This window comes from Podarcis pityusensis, assembly GCF_964106645.2.
Source record: "Podarcis pityusensis genome assembly, chromosome: 9".
Classification (NCBI taxonomy): domain Eukaryota; kingdom Metazoa; phylum Chordata; class Lepidosauria; order Squamata; family Lacertidae; genus Podarcis; species Podarcis pityusensis.
In genome coordinates this window covers 64807425-64822258 of record NC_138034.1, presented here as the reverse complement: position 1 = coordinate 64822258, position 14834 = coordinate 64807425, and the positions used below count along the sequence as shown (strand labels likewise).

General features: G+C 46.6%; 1 protein-coding gene across 1 annotated transcript; it reads left to right on the top strand.

Moving 5' to 3' along the window:
• Positions 1-1248: 1248 nt before the first annotated feature.
• Positions 1249-12838, top strand: ENOPH1 (enolase-phosphatase 1). The gene is made up of 6 exons (XM_081021000.1): positions 1249-1455; positions 7256-7357; positions 7946-8148; positions 9824-9956; positions 11198-11321; positions 12222-12838. Exons 1-6 carry the CDS (start codon positions 1372-1374, stop codon positions 12359-12361), a joined length of 786 nt encoding a protein of 261 aa, XP_080877126.1. The 5' UTR covers positions 1249-1371; the 3' UTR covers positions 12362-12838.
• The last annotated feature ends 1996 nt before the right edge of the window (positions 12839-14834 follow it).

Below are 14834 nucleotides of genomic sequence, written 5' to 3'. Positions count from 1 at the left end.
AACTTTTTTTAAAAAAGACCAGCTTGACATTTTACTGGGTAGGGCTAAGCCCTGCTTGTCCTGATGCACCAAGTCACCAATGACTTTAATCAGGAAATAGGAGAAATGAGTGGAAACCAAGCAAGAAACCAAAATACCAGAATTCAATTACCATACATTTCTAGTCCCGTTCCAAAGGCATTGTCAGTTAACGATGCACACTAATAGCTTGGGCTGCCCACAGCAGGACGGGACCCTAATTCTGAGCATACCTTTGAATCCACCATTAGTGCCCAAAATAAAGAATCTCAAGCGTTTCTTGGGCAAACGAAGCCTCTGCCTCGAAGCGGTAGGGCAACTGCGGGCGCGTGCCAGCTAATATTCCAACGGTACCAAGGGTTGCAGCCTACAATGTCCTCGCACGGCTTGTCCTGCCGATAAACCTGCAGGGAGCTGCTGCTCCAATATTGCAGACAAGATGCACCCTCCCCAGGCACTCGCTCTACGCAGCGGGGAAAATGGCCGCTCAGCTTTTATTACACAACACGGTAGTTTGGGTGCACGCCTATTAAATCCGTAACTACTTTGGGTTACGGAAATGGGGATGGCCGCACGCGTTATGCAGCCCGAGGCCCGACTTATTACCAATTGTTAATATCGATATGATGATGGTGACGCGCCGCGCATTTCATTTCCCCCCCAAAAAATTTATTTTCACAAAATTATAAACAAATAAACAAACATAAATCATAACCTTATTAAAATTACAATTATTAACATTGTTAAGTGACTTCCTCGCTTCCCCTTGGTTGAATTTCTATGCAGATCCTTTTAACGGCTTTCCAAAAACGCGCCGCGCATTTCAGGCGCTCCCTCGGAAGGCGGTTTGCACCTTAACCAACCCCGCGCGCTTGCACGAGAGGAATCCCCCCACTAGCCACGGCGGGGTCTTGCTCCGCGGCGATGTGCGCGCTCCTCCCTGCGAGCAAGCCCCGCGGAGCAGAGGAGCGCGCGCGCGCCCTGGACGGTGCGCGCAGCAAAGCGCACGCCGAATGCGCCCAGCCGCTTCCAGCTGCCGCCGCCTCCTCCTCCTCCTGCGCGCCGCATTACGGCCACTCCGCCTCCCCGTCCATTCGCCGCAGCCAATCGGGCTCCCGCGATCCGGATGCAGCGGCGACTCCGCTTCCAGCCACGTGGTGCGCCCGATCCCCTCCTCTCTCTCGCCAGTTCCGCGGCTCCTCCCGACGTTTCCCCTCCGACGCCGCGTCCCAGGGAAGCCGCTTTCCGGGGAGGGTCCGCGCGCGCTTTTGCGCTTGGATCGGCTTCTTCCGCACCGCCGTGCGCGCAGCCAGCAGCCTCATCCCCTCGGCTCGGGGGGCCCCCGCGGTGGACATGGTGGGCTTCGCCGTCCCCGCAGAAGTCAGCGTGCTCCTCCTGGACATCGAAGGCACGACGACACCCATCGCGTTTGTCAAGGTGAAGATTTTGGGTGGGTGGAGGCAGAGGGAGCAGAAAGGCCCCGCCGTCGGGTGCGCATCTGACACTGGTTTTTTTGGGGGGGAAGGTTTGGATCGGGCCGTCGGAAGCCGCAGCCTGCGCTCCCCCCAACTCCCTTGGGCGCAGGTGAGGCCGCTTTCCCCTTCCGAGTAAACAATCGTTGGTGCACATTCGCGATCTGTGCGCCTCCCCACATTCGCTTTTCTTGGCACGGGTATGGCAGTTTCCCTCTGTAATCACATAACGTTTAGCATCTGCGTTTAGGGAAACCTGGACGCCTGGAGAAAGATACAAAGCAACATTTTAAGAAAGTTGACAGTAGCAGAATGCTGAGTTTTGTTCTGTTGATCTGTGAAAAGCTACCGATAGGGTCTATAGATTTGTTGGCCTGGGGGGGCATTGCAAAAACACATGGTAAAAACAGGCACTCCCCATCCCCTCTGCTGCAGTTGTGCTGTTTTATCTGTAAGACAGTTTTTGGGCTAGAATGATGGGGAGCTTATCCAGTGCTATTTCAGGAAAAGATTTCACTACTTTGTGACTTAATCTTGAGAGAATGTGGAATTAAATGTAAGTACTTTTACCACAGTGTACTTTAAAAAAAAATCCTTTTCATGTGAACATCTCATGGTTATAATAAATACCATTCTCAGCTCCATTCCCAGTGATCTGTTAGGGTAATAACCACCCACAATTTAGTCGAGAGGACATGTTTAAATTGTAAGCCAATATTTTTTTACCGTAAAAAATAGATTTTTTACGTTTGGGGGGAGAAAATGTCAAATCTTCACCAAGGCCAACTATCCAGACTGGTCCTACGAGGGCCAGAAAAAAGCCTCAGGGCAGGGAATCTGCCTTCTTGAATTTTGTACAACACCGCGCATGCATATGGTGGCATACACATAAATAGTATTGTTGCATGTGCTTTTGTAGCGGGGACCTTATTTAATTGCATCAAGCACTACTGCCTGTTGTCAGATATGTAATACGCACACACATGTACACAAACACATCCAGAGATTTATTAAACAGAAGGGGCAAAAGGCCATGAAATGTAAATACAGTCTATGAGTTCCTGTGTTGCTTTGAATTTCTGGCCTCTGCAGTTTGCGTCATTTTTCTTGTTTATAAATTTGCCAGCAGAGAATAACACTTAACGCACCTGCAGAGGGTTATAAATCCACAAAAGGTGATTCTACATCTGTTCAGTTTAAGATGACACAGGGTTCTCTTTCAGGGCGGTGTTCACTATACTACTGCCATTAAATGTCACGGGGGAAATGTCAGTGGTGAAGCACCTGTTTTGCATGCATGCAGAAGGTCTCAAATGCAATCCCTGGCTTCACTGAGTAGGGCTGGGAATTTCCTCTGCCTGAAACTCTGGAGAGCCAACTACCCACCAGTGTGGGCATTACAGTGGTACCTTGGTTCTCAAATGCCTTGGTACTCAAACAACTTGGAACCCAAGCACTGCAAACCCAAAGTAAGTGTTCTGGTTTGCGAACTTTTTTCAGATGCCAAACGTTCTCTGTTCTGAGTGTTACACTTCCCGATTTGAGTGCCACGTTTCCGTTTTGAGTGGCACACTTTTGTTTTGAGTGCCATACTTCCATTTTGAGGTCTGTCTGTTCTTGCTATTTATTTTGCATTTTTGTTTTTGCGGCTCTTTTTGTTTTGTTTTTGTGACTGTGTGGAACCCAGTTCAGCTACTGATTGATTGATTGATTGATTGTGTGACTGCAGTACATGGTTCATTGCTTTCATTTTATGGATCAATGGTCTCGTTAGATAGTAAAATTCATGTTCAATTGCTGTTTTAGGGGTTGCTTTTAAAAGGCTGGAACGGATTAATCCATTTTGCATTACTTTCTGTGGGAAAGCGCACCTTGGTTTTGGAACAGACTTCTGGAACGGATTAAGTTTGAGAACCAAGGTACCACTGTACTGGACTATGCGGCCCAAAATGGACACAGTATAAGGCCTGTGTTTCCCAAGTGAAGTCATTTGGGACTGGGCTTCTGTGTAGTTAAATTTTTTAATAAATACCCAAAGGGACTGAAAGCCCTGTACAGTGATACCTCGGGTTACATACGCTTCAGGTTACAGACTCCGCTAACCCAGAAATAATACCTCGGGTTAAGAACTTTGTTTCAGGATGAGAACAGAAATCGTGCTCCGGCAGCAGGAGGCCCCGTTAGCTAAAGTGGTGCTTCAGGTTAAGAACAGTTTCAGGTTAAGAACGGACCTCCGGAACGAATTAAGTACATAACCAGAGGTACCACTGTATACCATTGCCTTCTTTTTTTTCTAAGTAGAACAAACACTTCATAATCTTAAGAATTTAGGGCTGCTATTTCTTCTGCTCACATTCCTGCTATATAAACGTGAGTTAGCTGAGAGCTGTCACCTCAAATACTTAGGAAATTAGGTCACAGTTACACAGTAGGCTTCCTACTGACACTGTATTTTGCCTTAACACATACACACAGAGAGAGAAAGAGAGAACTATTATTATTGTGCCAGAAATGGTCTTTCTGGCATTCAGAAGTTTGTTTGATGCTTTCTGGTCCCTCCTATTGACTTCATTACCTAGAACGCCACCTCAAATGAATCCCCAGCTTTGCTAATATACCGTATTTTTCGCTCCATTGGACGCACCGGACCATAGGACGCACCGGATCATAGGAGGGGGAGAACAGGGAAAATTTTTTTTTCTTGTTCTCTCCCTCTAAAACAAGGTGCGTTCAAGGTACCTAATTATTTGGGGGGGGGGATAAAGAAAAAAAAAATCCCTCCCCAGGCACGGGGCAGGCGCGGGGGAAGCCCGAGCTTCCCCCGACCCCAGCCCCCAGAACAGCCTGCTATCCGCAAGCCTAGGGAACCGAGCCGGTCTCCCCAGGCTTGTGGAGAGGTGCGCGAAGCCCGGGCGCGCTCTTCAGTGCGCACCAGGCTTCGGAATGCAGGCAGCTCTGCGCTACTCTCCGGAGCCCCGCGCGGCTTCGCGCCGGGATCCGGAGGGTGGCGCGGAGCTGCAGGAAGCCCGGGAAAGCCTGCATTCGCTCCATAGGACGCACACACATTTCCCCTTCATTTTTGGAGGGGAAAAAGTGCTTCCTATAGAGCGAAAAATACGGTAATAACTGCTATGTTTCCCGTTACTTCTGTCCTCTAGCGCTGGGTTTCTCAAACTTGGGTCTCCAGCTGTTGTTGGACTACAACTCCCATCATCCCTAGCTGGCAGAGCTAGTGGTCAGGAATGATGGGAGTTGTAGTCCAACACAGCTGGAGACCCAAGTTTGGGAAACACTGCTTTAGCAAAACCTGGTCTGGGAGTACGTGAAGAGGCGTTAAGAGGAGCTTCTTGAGGGGAAAAGAGGCCCATTGCCCAGGAAAGCTTATTAAAGGAGGAGTTTATCCTTTTGAACCAAATTGGCCTTTTTTATTCTCAAAGTAACCTTAGAATTTTGAGGGACTAGGAGTCTCTTTTGAGAATACTTTTTTTCTCTCCAGGTTGATTTTTGCAGCATGAGCAGCCAACCTTGAACTTGATTTCCTACCTGACTTGAAGGCTGCATCATTTGTCAATTAGCAGGTCCATTGCCCCTGGACATGAACTGCAAATGCCAGACTTTTTGTTCCCTGTTTAATTGGCTGCGCCCAGTCTAGCGGTTCCTTAAACTGGCACTTATCCTGATACTCAGTAATAGCAGCTATTAACACCTCATCTCCAGCTGTCCTATTGGAGCTTCGGTCCCAACACTCCCAAGAAATATCCCGAAATGCAGGCATCTGTATTGACGCATTATTTAAACATGCATACAAGCATCCCAAGAGCAACATTACATAACACAATACCCAGTTGATTAGGATCAGCATGTGTGCAATCCTGTGCAATGGTTCCTAGGAACAAACTCCATTGAACTTGGTGGTTCTTGCTTCCAACTGCATAGGGTCAACTTGTGAAACATACTGAACCACAAAAAAAGGTTCATCCAGCTGTAGCTTTAATTAGAAATGCAAAACAACCTTGCAAAGAAACGTTACCACTGCTTGTGTGAAGCTGTACCCCCACTGAATAAAAGGAAAGACGTATCTAGCCTCTGCTTATCCTTTTTAATTCTCTGTGCTTATGCATCGTAAGCAAACTAGAAAACCTCATTATTGCCAGAGGAAGGAGGGCCTGCCAGTTAGCCAGGTGATCTAGCAGATGTTGCCATCATTCCTGTTCTGAAAAGTGTCTCAGAGCTACACTTCCCTGCATTTCACTCTTGACCAATAGTAGAAGGAGTGGAGGCAGCAGTGATGCTCCCCTGGCTTCCTTACAGCTGAGTCAGTGCTGGTTACAGAGAAGGAGAGGGTGGGGGGGGTTGTGATGTTAACATATTAGAGTGCTGGAGGTGAAATAGTTAAACAAGTTACCCAATCAGAACCCAGGGGGTGGAGTCAGAGGGAGGGGCAAAGGGGGGAGTTTGTTGGGAGATGGGTGGTTGGTTGGAGTGGGAGTGAATTGGGATAGAGTCTGTGGGTAGGTTGAGTTAGTGTAGAGAAATAAGTTGAGTCAGGAACAGAGCCTAGGAAGACAAGTAAATAACTGAGCGGTGGTTTAGTGAGTGAGAGCAGGTAGCGGAAGTTATAGGTCTGGATAGGCAACCCATGAATGTAATTGACCAATACCGTTTATGAAACCACATGCTTGTTAAACTGCAATAAATAAACAGAAGTTTATGTTCCAATTTAACCCTGACTGGACTCAGTATTTTACCAGGTGGTGGTAGCAAGAAATAAAGTGGTGGCACAGGGATCAATAGACGGTGAAACGTCCAGGGATCCTCTGTGATCGCCACAGGGGTCAGCATGGTGCAAATGCACTGCCAGCACCAATCCAGCGCTCCTGCCATTGCATTTTCACCACGCCTGTCTTCCCACCACTTTGCTCATCTCCTTCCCTGGAAGCAGCAGGGCCTCTGCTGTCAGGAGGTCAAGTGAGGGCTGTCCCAGCACCCTCATCCACTACTACTCTTGGCTAATTCTCCATCGAACGATGCATTTAACCAAAAGGCACACTTGAACAGTTGCAGGCTGAAGGCTTTGCACTCATGTGCCCTTCTGTAATACCAGGAATTGGAACTAACAGGGCGAGGAAGAGCACGGGAAGCAAATATGCTTTGTCGTTTTTAAATGTTAAGAATATCAGTTGAATTGCAGCGGGGCATCACCTGCTCATAACTTTATACAGTGGTACCTTGGTTTAAGAACAGCCCAGTTTAAGAACTATTCGGTATATGAACTCCGCAAAACCAAAAATAGTGTTCTGGTTAGTGAACTTTACCTCAGTCTACGAAGGGAACGGTGGAATGGTACAGGCGGTGGGAGGCCTCATTAGGGAAAGCGCGCCTCAGTTTAAGAACAGCTTTGGTTTAAGTACGGATTTCCGGAACGGATTAAGATTGTAAACCAAGGTACCACTGTATTGCAAGAATTACATTTAGTCCTAATCCCCATTTCCCCTTAGAATAGTGTTTTCCCACCCTTGGGGTCTCCAGCTGTCGTTGGACTACAACTCCCATCATCCATCACCACAGGAGCTGGAGTCCAGCCACAGATGGAGGGCACTGCGTTGACTACCGCTGCTCCGCGTGTCGATGCCCTATGTGAGCTAACAACACATGAGTAGGGCTGAGGTCACTCTAAAAATGGGAAATTTTCCACAGGCAAGGGGTGGGAATACAGTGATGGAAACATTTCTGCCTCGTGTTCATTTCGCTTTCTGTCTTGCCAGGATACTCTGTTTTCCTACATCAAAGACAACATCCGAGAGTACCTTCGTGCGCACTGGGAGGAAGAGGAGTGCCAAGAAGACGTCGGCCTTCTGAGAAAACAGGTAAAGTCTTTGCTATCCCTTCCTTTTCTTCTTCTAATAATAACAATGATTTTATTATTCTGCCCATCTGACTAGGTTTCCCCAGCCACTCTGGGCGGCTCCCAACAAAATATTAGAAACACAATAAAACATCAAACATTAAAACAAGGCTGCCTTCAGATGTCTTCTAAAAGTTATGTTTCCCTTTATCTCCTTGACATCTGATGGGAGGGTGTTCCACAGGGCGGGTGCCACCACCAAAAAGGCCCTCTGCCTGGTTCCCTGTAGCTTCAGGTCTTGCAATGAGGAAACTGCCAGAAGGCCTTTGGAGGTGGACCTCAGTGTCTGGGCTGAGCGATGGGGGTGGAGATGCTTCTTCAGGTATACAGTTATTCTAGTCTTCTCTTGCTGTATTCTGGACACCAGGTTTAGGACAAAGTCACGAGTACCTATGTTAATCGCGGCACATCGGTAGCAGGAAAGGAACTCTGGCTGATACTTCAGCAAGCAGGATGCTGGAATAGATGGACCCTGAATCTGACCCAGCTGGGCTCTTTGAAGTAGGAATCCCTATCACTGCTAATAACATTTTCTCATCGTTTCCCAAAGGCTGAAGAAGATGCCCACATGGATGGAGTGGTGCCCATCCCGCTGGAGACCAGGGATGGAGAGGAGGAGGTGGAGCGCATCATCCAGGCCGTCATAGACAACGTCCACTGGCAGATGTCTTTAGACAGGAAGACAACCGCCTTAAAGCAGCTCCAGGGCCACATATGGAGGGCAGCATATGAAAACGGCCGACTGAAGGGAGAGTGAGTGTCTAGCGTTTATGACACGAGCGGCCAGTGTGCGTTATTGTCCCATTGCTCCCGCCCTCCAAACAACCATAAACACACATTTAGAGGGGATCTGCACATGAAAGCAGAAAACATGGGGCTTTGACCCTAGCACTGGGCAGACTTCAGGCTTGCAGATTCAACTTCCTGTTTGTTTGGGGTTGTTTTTTTTGCTGAGGCCAGGTGCAAAATGCAGACCCTTAAAATGACTTAATTCTGAGTTTAGGGGTATCAGAACTGAGTGGAATATCTTTTTTTAAAAAATTCATTTTTATTAAATTTTCCACTTTAACAATCCAATCAAATCGCATTACATATTCCAAATTGTACAAATGCATATCAAATAATCCAAATATTCTGCCAGATTATAATTTTTTAATAGGACTTCCCATGCTTCAAGTTTGGAGGGTTCTGATCATCTTATACTGCTTTTCTTTCTTATACTGCTTTTACTGCGAGACTCCTTATGGGGTCTTCGCTGCGAGATCACATTCATCCGGTACTATACCAGCTGCACTGGCTCCTGGTGGAGTACAGGATCAGGTTTAAGGTGCTGGTTTTAACCTTTAAAGCCCTATACGGCCTAGGACCCTCGTACCTACGGGACCGCCTCTCCTGGTATGTCCCACAGAGAAATTTACGGTCTGCAAATAAAAATACCCTGAAGGTCCCAGGCCATAGAGAGGTTAGGCTGGCCTCAACTAGAGCCAGGGCTTTCTCGGCCGTGGCCCCGATCTGGTGGAATGCTCTGTCACAAGAGACCTGGGCCCTGCGGGAACTGACATCTTTCCGCAGGGCCTGCAAGACAGAGCTGTTCCACCAGGCCTTTGGTCAGGGCGCAGCTTGACTCCCTCCTCTGGCAATCTGCACAGAATTTTGCTTAACGGTTGCCATCAATTTGATTTTAATTAATTTTATAATGGAATGTTTTTAGAATGTGGGATTATTTGATTGTTGTTAGCCGCCCTGAGCCCGGCTTCGGCTGGGGAGGGCGGGATATAAATTATTATTATTATTATTATTATTATTATTATTATTATTATTTTCATAGTCATTTCTGATGGTTCCTCTATTTCTTCCTGTTGTTAACCTTCCTTCTTTCACAGCCTCTGAGTTATTCCCACAAGCGAGTTAAAACAAGCAATGATGTGTTTCTGAGTATCAAGACTGAATGGACACACATCCATTCCTGGTCCTTCCCCCACCCCTGATTTCTTCGTTTCAGCAGCATACTTTAGGATGGGATTCTTGTTGTTGTTGTTATCATCCAGTGTTGGGATGGGTGTCTGTATACATCTCTTCATAATTTAGAGACACACATAGAATCCTAGAACCATAGAATTGTCGAGTTGGAAAGGATCCTGAGGATTATCTGGTCCAACCCAGGAATCTCAGCTAAAGCATCCCTGACAGGTGGCCCTCCAACCTCTGCTTAAAAACCTGCATGGAAGGAGAGTCCACCACCTCCCGAGGGAGACCGTTTATTATCGGAACGTTTTTGTTCCTGTAATTCTAAGGTGCATCAGGTCTTCTTGCGCATTTGTGGAATGTGGCTGTCCAGCAAATTCTGCATACAAATAAGGCAAGAACTTCTGTTGTCTCTTCAAGATATTTTGCCGCCTCATGCATTGCTATTCCCCGTCCATTACAGGTTCTTTGATGATGTGGTTCCAGCAGTCAGGAAATGGAGAGAAGCAGGGATGAAAGTGTACATCTATTCCTCTGGGAGTGTTGAGGCGCAAAAGCTCTTTTTTGGGAACTCTACGGAAGGCGATATTTGCGAGGTAGGCACTGCGCTGAAAGGTTTGTCTCCTTTCTTTGTCTTTCCAGCTTCTTCCACCCTAAAACGGTCTCACTTCCAGCTTCTCTCAGGTACAGAGTGTCTGTTTGCATTCACAAGATGGAGGATAAGGCCTTCAAGTAACCTTGATGGTTATGTTCTGCCTCCGCTGTTGGAGACAGCTTGCCTTGAACTAAAGGGTCCCTTCCAATGCTGTGATTCTATGTCCTTGAGACAATAAAATGGGCAAAAGCAGAGAAGACATGCAGTGAAGGAATTAAGCGGCAAACTGGAATGTTCCACTTCACATTGCAGCTCAAGGAATTCCCATCTCCTCCTTCTTCCATGCTCCTTTATTTAGTGAAAAAAATGAAATTTACTTACAAGCGGAATACAAGCACAATGGGGAGCAGGCTGAATTAGAATGCTTTGCTCTGCTGTGCATTTTAATTTTATTGCATTGAGAGTTTTGGAAACATCTGGGTGTCCTGCGATTTTACTGAAGAACACAAGGTTGACTTGCATTAAAAATCAGGGTGCTTGTAGTGTTGTACTGTTAAAACGGAAATGGGTCGAACCATCGCAAGAGGTGTTGAAATTTTGGGAGGTTGGATAGTTACAATGGAATGGTCTCGGTGGTGGGATGCACATTTTTACTCATTTATTTATGATTATTACTTTGTCAAAATAAAAATAATAAAAAAGAATGTGTAAAATGTAAATAAATGTATTTTTTTAAAAAAAAAATCAGCACAGTGCAGAAATAAAAATGCAAAATACTATTTATTAAAAATCCTGAAATCTAAATCAGAGCTTTTTTTTTTTTTAAGGGCACATCCTCTCGCAGCATGAAGTGGTACAGGCTGTTTTTACCCCCACATTCTGCTCCAGAGGGGTCTTCACAATCTAACCAGGACTCTAACTTCTGTTAAATTTTGCAAACTGGGGGAAGAAACCGCTTTTTCTGCAATCGAGCAGTGTAGAATTTTTATGAAATAAGTAGTAGACACGTTAGAAACTATTCTATATCATCACAACATCAGTTAATGCAAATGTCAGTCCGTACAATGTAAAACAGTACAAATAAGCTGGCCTAATTTAACATCTTAAACTAAGCAACATTGCGTTAAAGAACAGACCAAGCCAACAAGCGAGAAAAACGATACTAACACAAAAATGAAAGAAGAGCATGAGAAATGTTAAACCTCTCCTTTAAAAACAAAATGTCCTTCCTAAATCTTCCAGCTATTTGACGGCCACTTTGACACCAAAATCGGCCCGAAAGTGGACAGCGAGAGTTACCAGAGGATCGCCGCAAGCATTGGGTGTTCCACAAGCAACATACTGTTCTTGACGGATGTCACTCGGGGTAAGAAAGCAAGTTTGGTTGTTGTGATCCTTATCTTCTCGTAAGTCTGCCCAGAAGCTGTTCACTGTGAACTGCATCCATTTCAAGCACGATTATACAGTGGTACCTCGGGTTACATACACTTCAGGTTACATACACTTCAGGTTACAGACTCTGCTAACCCAGAAATAGTACCTCGGCTTAAGAACTTTGCTTCAGGATGAGAACAGAAATCGTGCTCCGGTGGTGTGGCGGCAGCAGGAGGCCCCAAGCTAAAGTGGTGCTTCAGGTTTTGGAACGGACTTCTGGAACGGATTAAGTTTGAGAACCAAGGTACCACTGTACTGGACTATGCGGCCCAAAATGGACACAGTATAAGGCCTGTGTTTCCCAAGTGAAGTCATTTGGGACTGGGCTTCTGTGTAGTTAAATTTTTTAATAAATACCCAAAGGGACTGAAAGCCCTGTACAGTGATACCTCGGGTTACATACGCTTCAGGTTACAGACTCCGCTAACCCAGAAATAATACCTCGGGTTAAGAACTTTGTTTCAGGATGAGAACAGAAATCGTGCTCCGGCAGCAGGAGGCCCCGTTAGCTAAAGTGGTGCTTCAGGTTAAGAACAGTTTCAGGTTAAGAACGGACCTCCGGAACGAATTAAGTACTAAACCCGAGGTACCACTGTACTGATTTTAACAGTCATGAATACCCCCAGAGAATCCTGGGAACTGTAATTTATTAAGGGGTGCTGTGAGTTGCGAGGAAAGTTTCTGTTCCTCTTATGGAGCTGTGCTTGTCACAGCTATAGTTCCCAGAGTGGTTTGTCCATCTTTCCTTCCAGCGTTTGAGCAGTAGTAAGATGGTTGCGTGTATCTGGATTCACCCTCTTCTGATGGGTTATTCTTGCTCTTTTCCCCTCAGAGGCAGATGCCGCAGAAGAAGTCGACGTGCACGTGGCGATAGTAGTCCGGCCGGGCAACGCGGGCCTGACAGACGACGAGAAATCTTATTATAGACTCATAACCTCTTTCAACGAACTCTTCTTGCCGTCCTCCACTTAAAGAAGCAAATTTCTGCGTTTCTGTTAAGGAAAGAAAGGATGATACGGGAGCAACACCTGACCAAAATCCTCCTTGTACTATAATACGGTAGTTTATTGCTGGTGACATAAATTTTGGAATTGAGAGCATTGGGATCCTTGGCCTTCCAGCGACAGGAATTCGAACCCGGTGTGGTTGAGACATCTGCTGGTGTTGCAGGCACACCTCGGACCCAGCGGCTGCAAAGCCCTGGTTGTCAGCACATCCTAGCTTGGGAATTGCACGTGGAAGTCACGCAAACCACCAGGAGGATGTTGTCCATGGAAGGCCTTCTCGAGACGAAGGGGGCTGCCTAAGTTTACTTGCAGCCGCCGTTCATCTCCAGAGGCTCCTCTGCAGGAGATCCTTGCCATGGGTTGTGCCCAGCATGTTTACCTCAGACACACATTCCCTTAGCTTCATTCTCTCCTGCAAATAATAAACAAGTCTTTTAAGGTTTTTAATGTTCTGCTGGTTTTGGTTTACAAGCAGGGGTGGGGAACATCAGGATCAGGGCCAAATGCAGGCCTCTATCCTGGCCCTGGGATTCTCCTCAGGCCACACCCCTTCCCCAGGCCACGCCCTTCCTTGGGCCACACCCCTTCCTCAGGCCACGCCCCTGCCTGGTTCTGCTCCTCTGGTGCGTTTATCTAGCTGGAACGTGCCCCAATCTTGCTTGTCTTAGTGAAGGATGGAGAGATTCGGGGAGCAGAGACACAAAAGCGTCGAGTTTTGCATGCTGGAATGTAGCCTGCTGTGCAAAGGTCACATTGTCTGCTCTGCTGAAGAGTTAACTAATCCGCTGAGGAAATAAGGTACTGAGACGATGCAGAGCGAACTGACTTGCAGACCAATAGCTGTAAACACTTTTGAAGGCCTTCCCAGGCGAAGCTTTCTGTGCCAAGGTGGTGCATATTTTGCCCACCCTCGTCCCAGCCTGTTTTGAGAAATCTGTACAACGTTAGCATAGCTAATGTATAGATTGGTGGGGGAGGGAAGGATTGTATTTTCCCTTTACTGTGATGCTGGGCAAATACAATCTCTCCCCTTCAGCTACTGATAGGTTGAGCGTTTCGTGCATTGCAGCTGCAGTCAATTGGACAGTACCTGTGACGTCGATGCCACAAATCACACCAGTCATTGTACCATTTTGTGACTCTTGAATTCCCAAAATGTCATCTTCCCCCCCCCCCCCCCGACGTTTCACCCCACTGACCCCTTTCAAAGTCTGCTTGTTTTTTTGAGTCTCCAAGACAGGAGTGTGTATCGCTTCAAATTCCAGCCTACAAGGCTGCTCCTTCCTCTTTCCGTTCTGGTACAACTTAAGCCACACCGGACAGGGCGAATACTGAGAGAAAGCAGTGTCATTTTCCACACAAGCAACCACTTCCTTGCTTGTAAGTAAATACTATCGCAAGGCACTGTAACCAGGGCATTGTCTTAAAGGCATATTTAGCAGCGGTCTTGGCCAGTAATGAGCAGCTCTATGTCTGGCCAGGACCTGGATGGTAGATGGCCGGGAACACTTATGTCTTAAGATAGGCAGAATGCAGAATATAACAGACCACATCCTCATTGTAAACACTGTGATACAACTTGGTTGTGGCTCCTCATCGCCACCCAAAACTATCAGAAGTGCAGTTTGTTAATGGTGCTGAGAGTTTTCAGGAGAATCCATATCACCTCACAGAGCAACAATTCCCAGAATTTCTTGGAAAGGGGGATTGAGAAACAATTCTGGAAACTGATTGTTATTGTTAATGATTTTCAAAGGGGTATGATACTGATTTAATAGTATCGTGCAGATGTGGCCATAAGTATAGCAAGTTACATTCACATTATGTTGTAGGACCAGGGGGTGGGCAGGCTTTGTCCTAGGGAAAAGTCCTGCCCTATGCGGAAGCCCAGAACAAGGCTTTGGCCTCTTTTGCGGCCTCTTCAGGAATAAAGGGCTGTTAGAAACAGTGCACATGAATATGTGATCCACCCTGCTGCGTAAGGATCCCAGTTCTCACTACAACCTTTGCATGCTGGGAAACAAAATATTTCCAATGAAATCCATTTGAGCAATAAAGCTTCTTCCTTGAATAGCGATGGGAAGCGTCCCTTTTGCTGCAGATCTATTCAATGTCCGTGTGATTGTCGCCTTGTAATGCATGTGTTGTCTTTAAACAAATCTGTGGCCAAAATGGAAGACCAGCAGCCATGGCCCCTCTGTCTGAATTGGCTTCACTTCCGCCCACGCACTTGTGGTAAATAAAGGTTTGTCTTTAGTGTTTGTCAAGCGCCTGTATCATGTTGGTAGTTGCTTACCTGTTGCAAATTTGACCTCTGGTAATCTTTCAAAGCACACAAATGAAGGGGGACACGCTCTAAACGAGGGATCAGTGAACCTCTCGCTCTTCAGATATTGTTTGATTCCAGCTCTCATCAGCTCCAAGGAGCATGGCCACTA

What these genes read in the sequence shown, in the direction of transcription:
- ENOPH1 (XM_081021000.1), top strand. Translation starts at nt 1,372, where the DNA reads ATGGTGGGCTTCGCCGTCCCCGCAGAAGTCAGCGTGCTCCTCCTGGAC. An exon ending in AACGGCCGACTGAAGGGAGA is followed by an intron (nt 8,149 to 9,823) that starts GTGAGTGTCTAG and finishes CGTCCATTACAG; the next exon opens with GTTCTTTGATGATGTGGTTC. An exon ending in CTTGACGGATGTCACTCGGG is followed by an intron (nt 11,322 to 12,221) that starts GTAAGAAAGCAA and finishes TTTTCCCCTCAG; the next exon opens with AGGCAGATGCCGCAGAAGAA.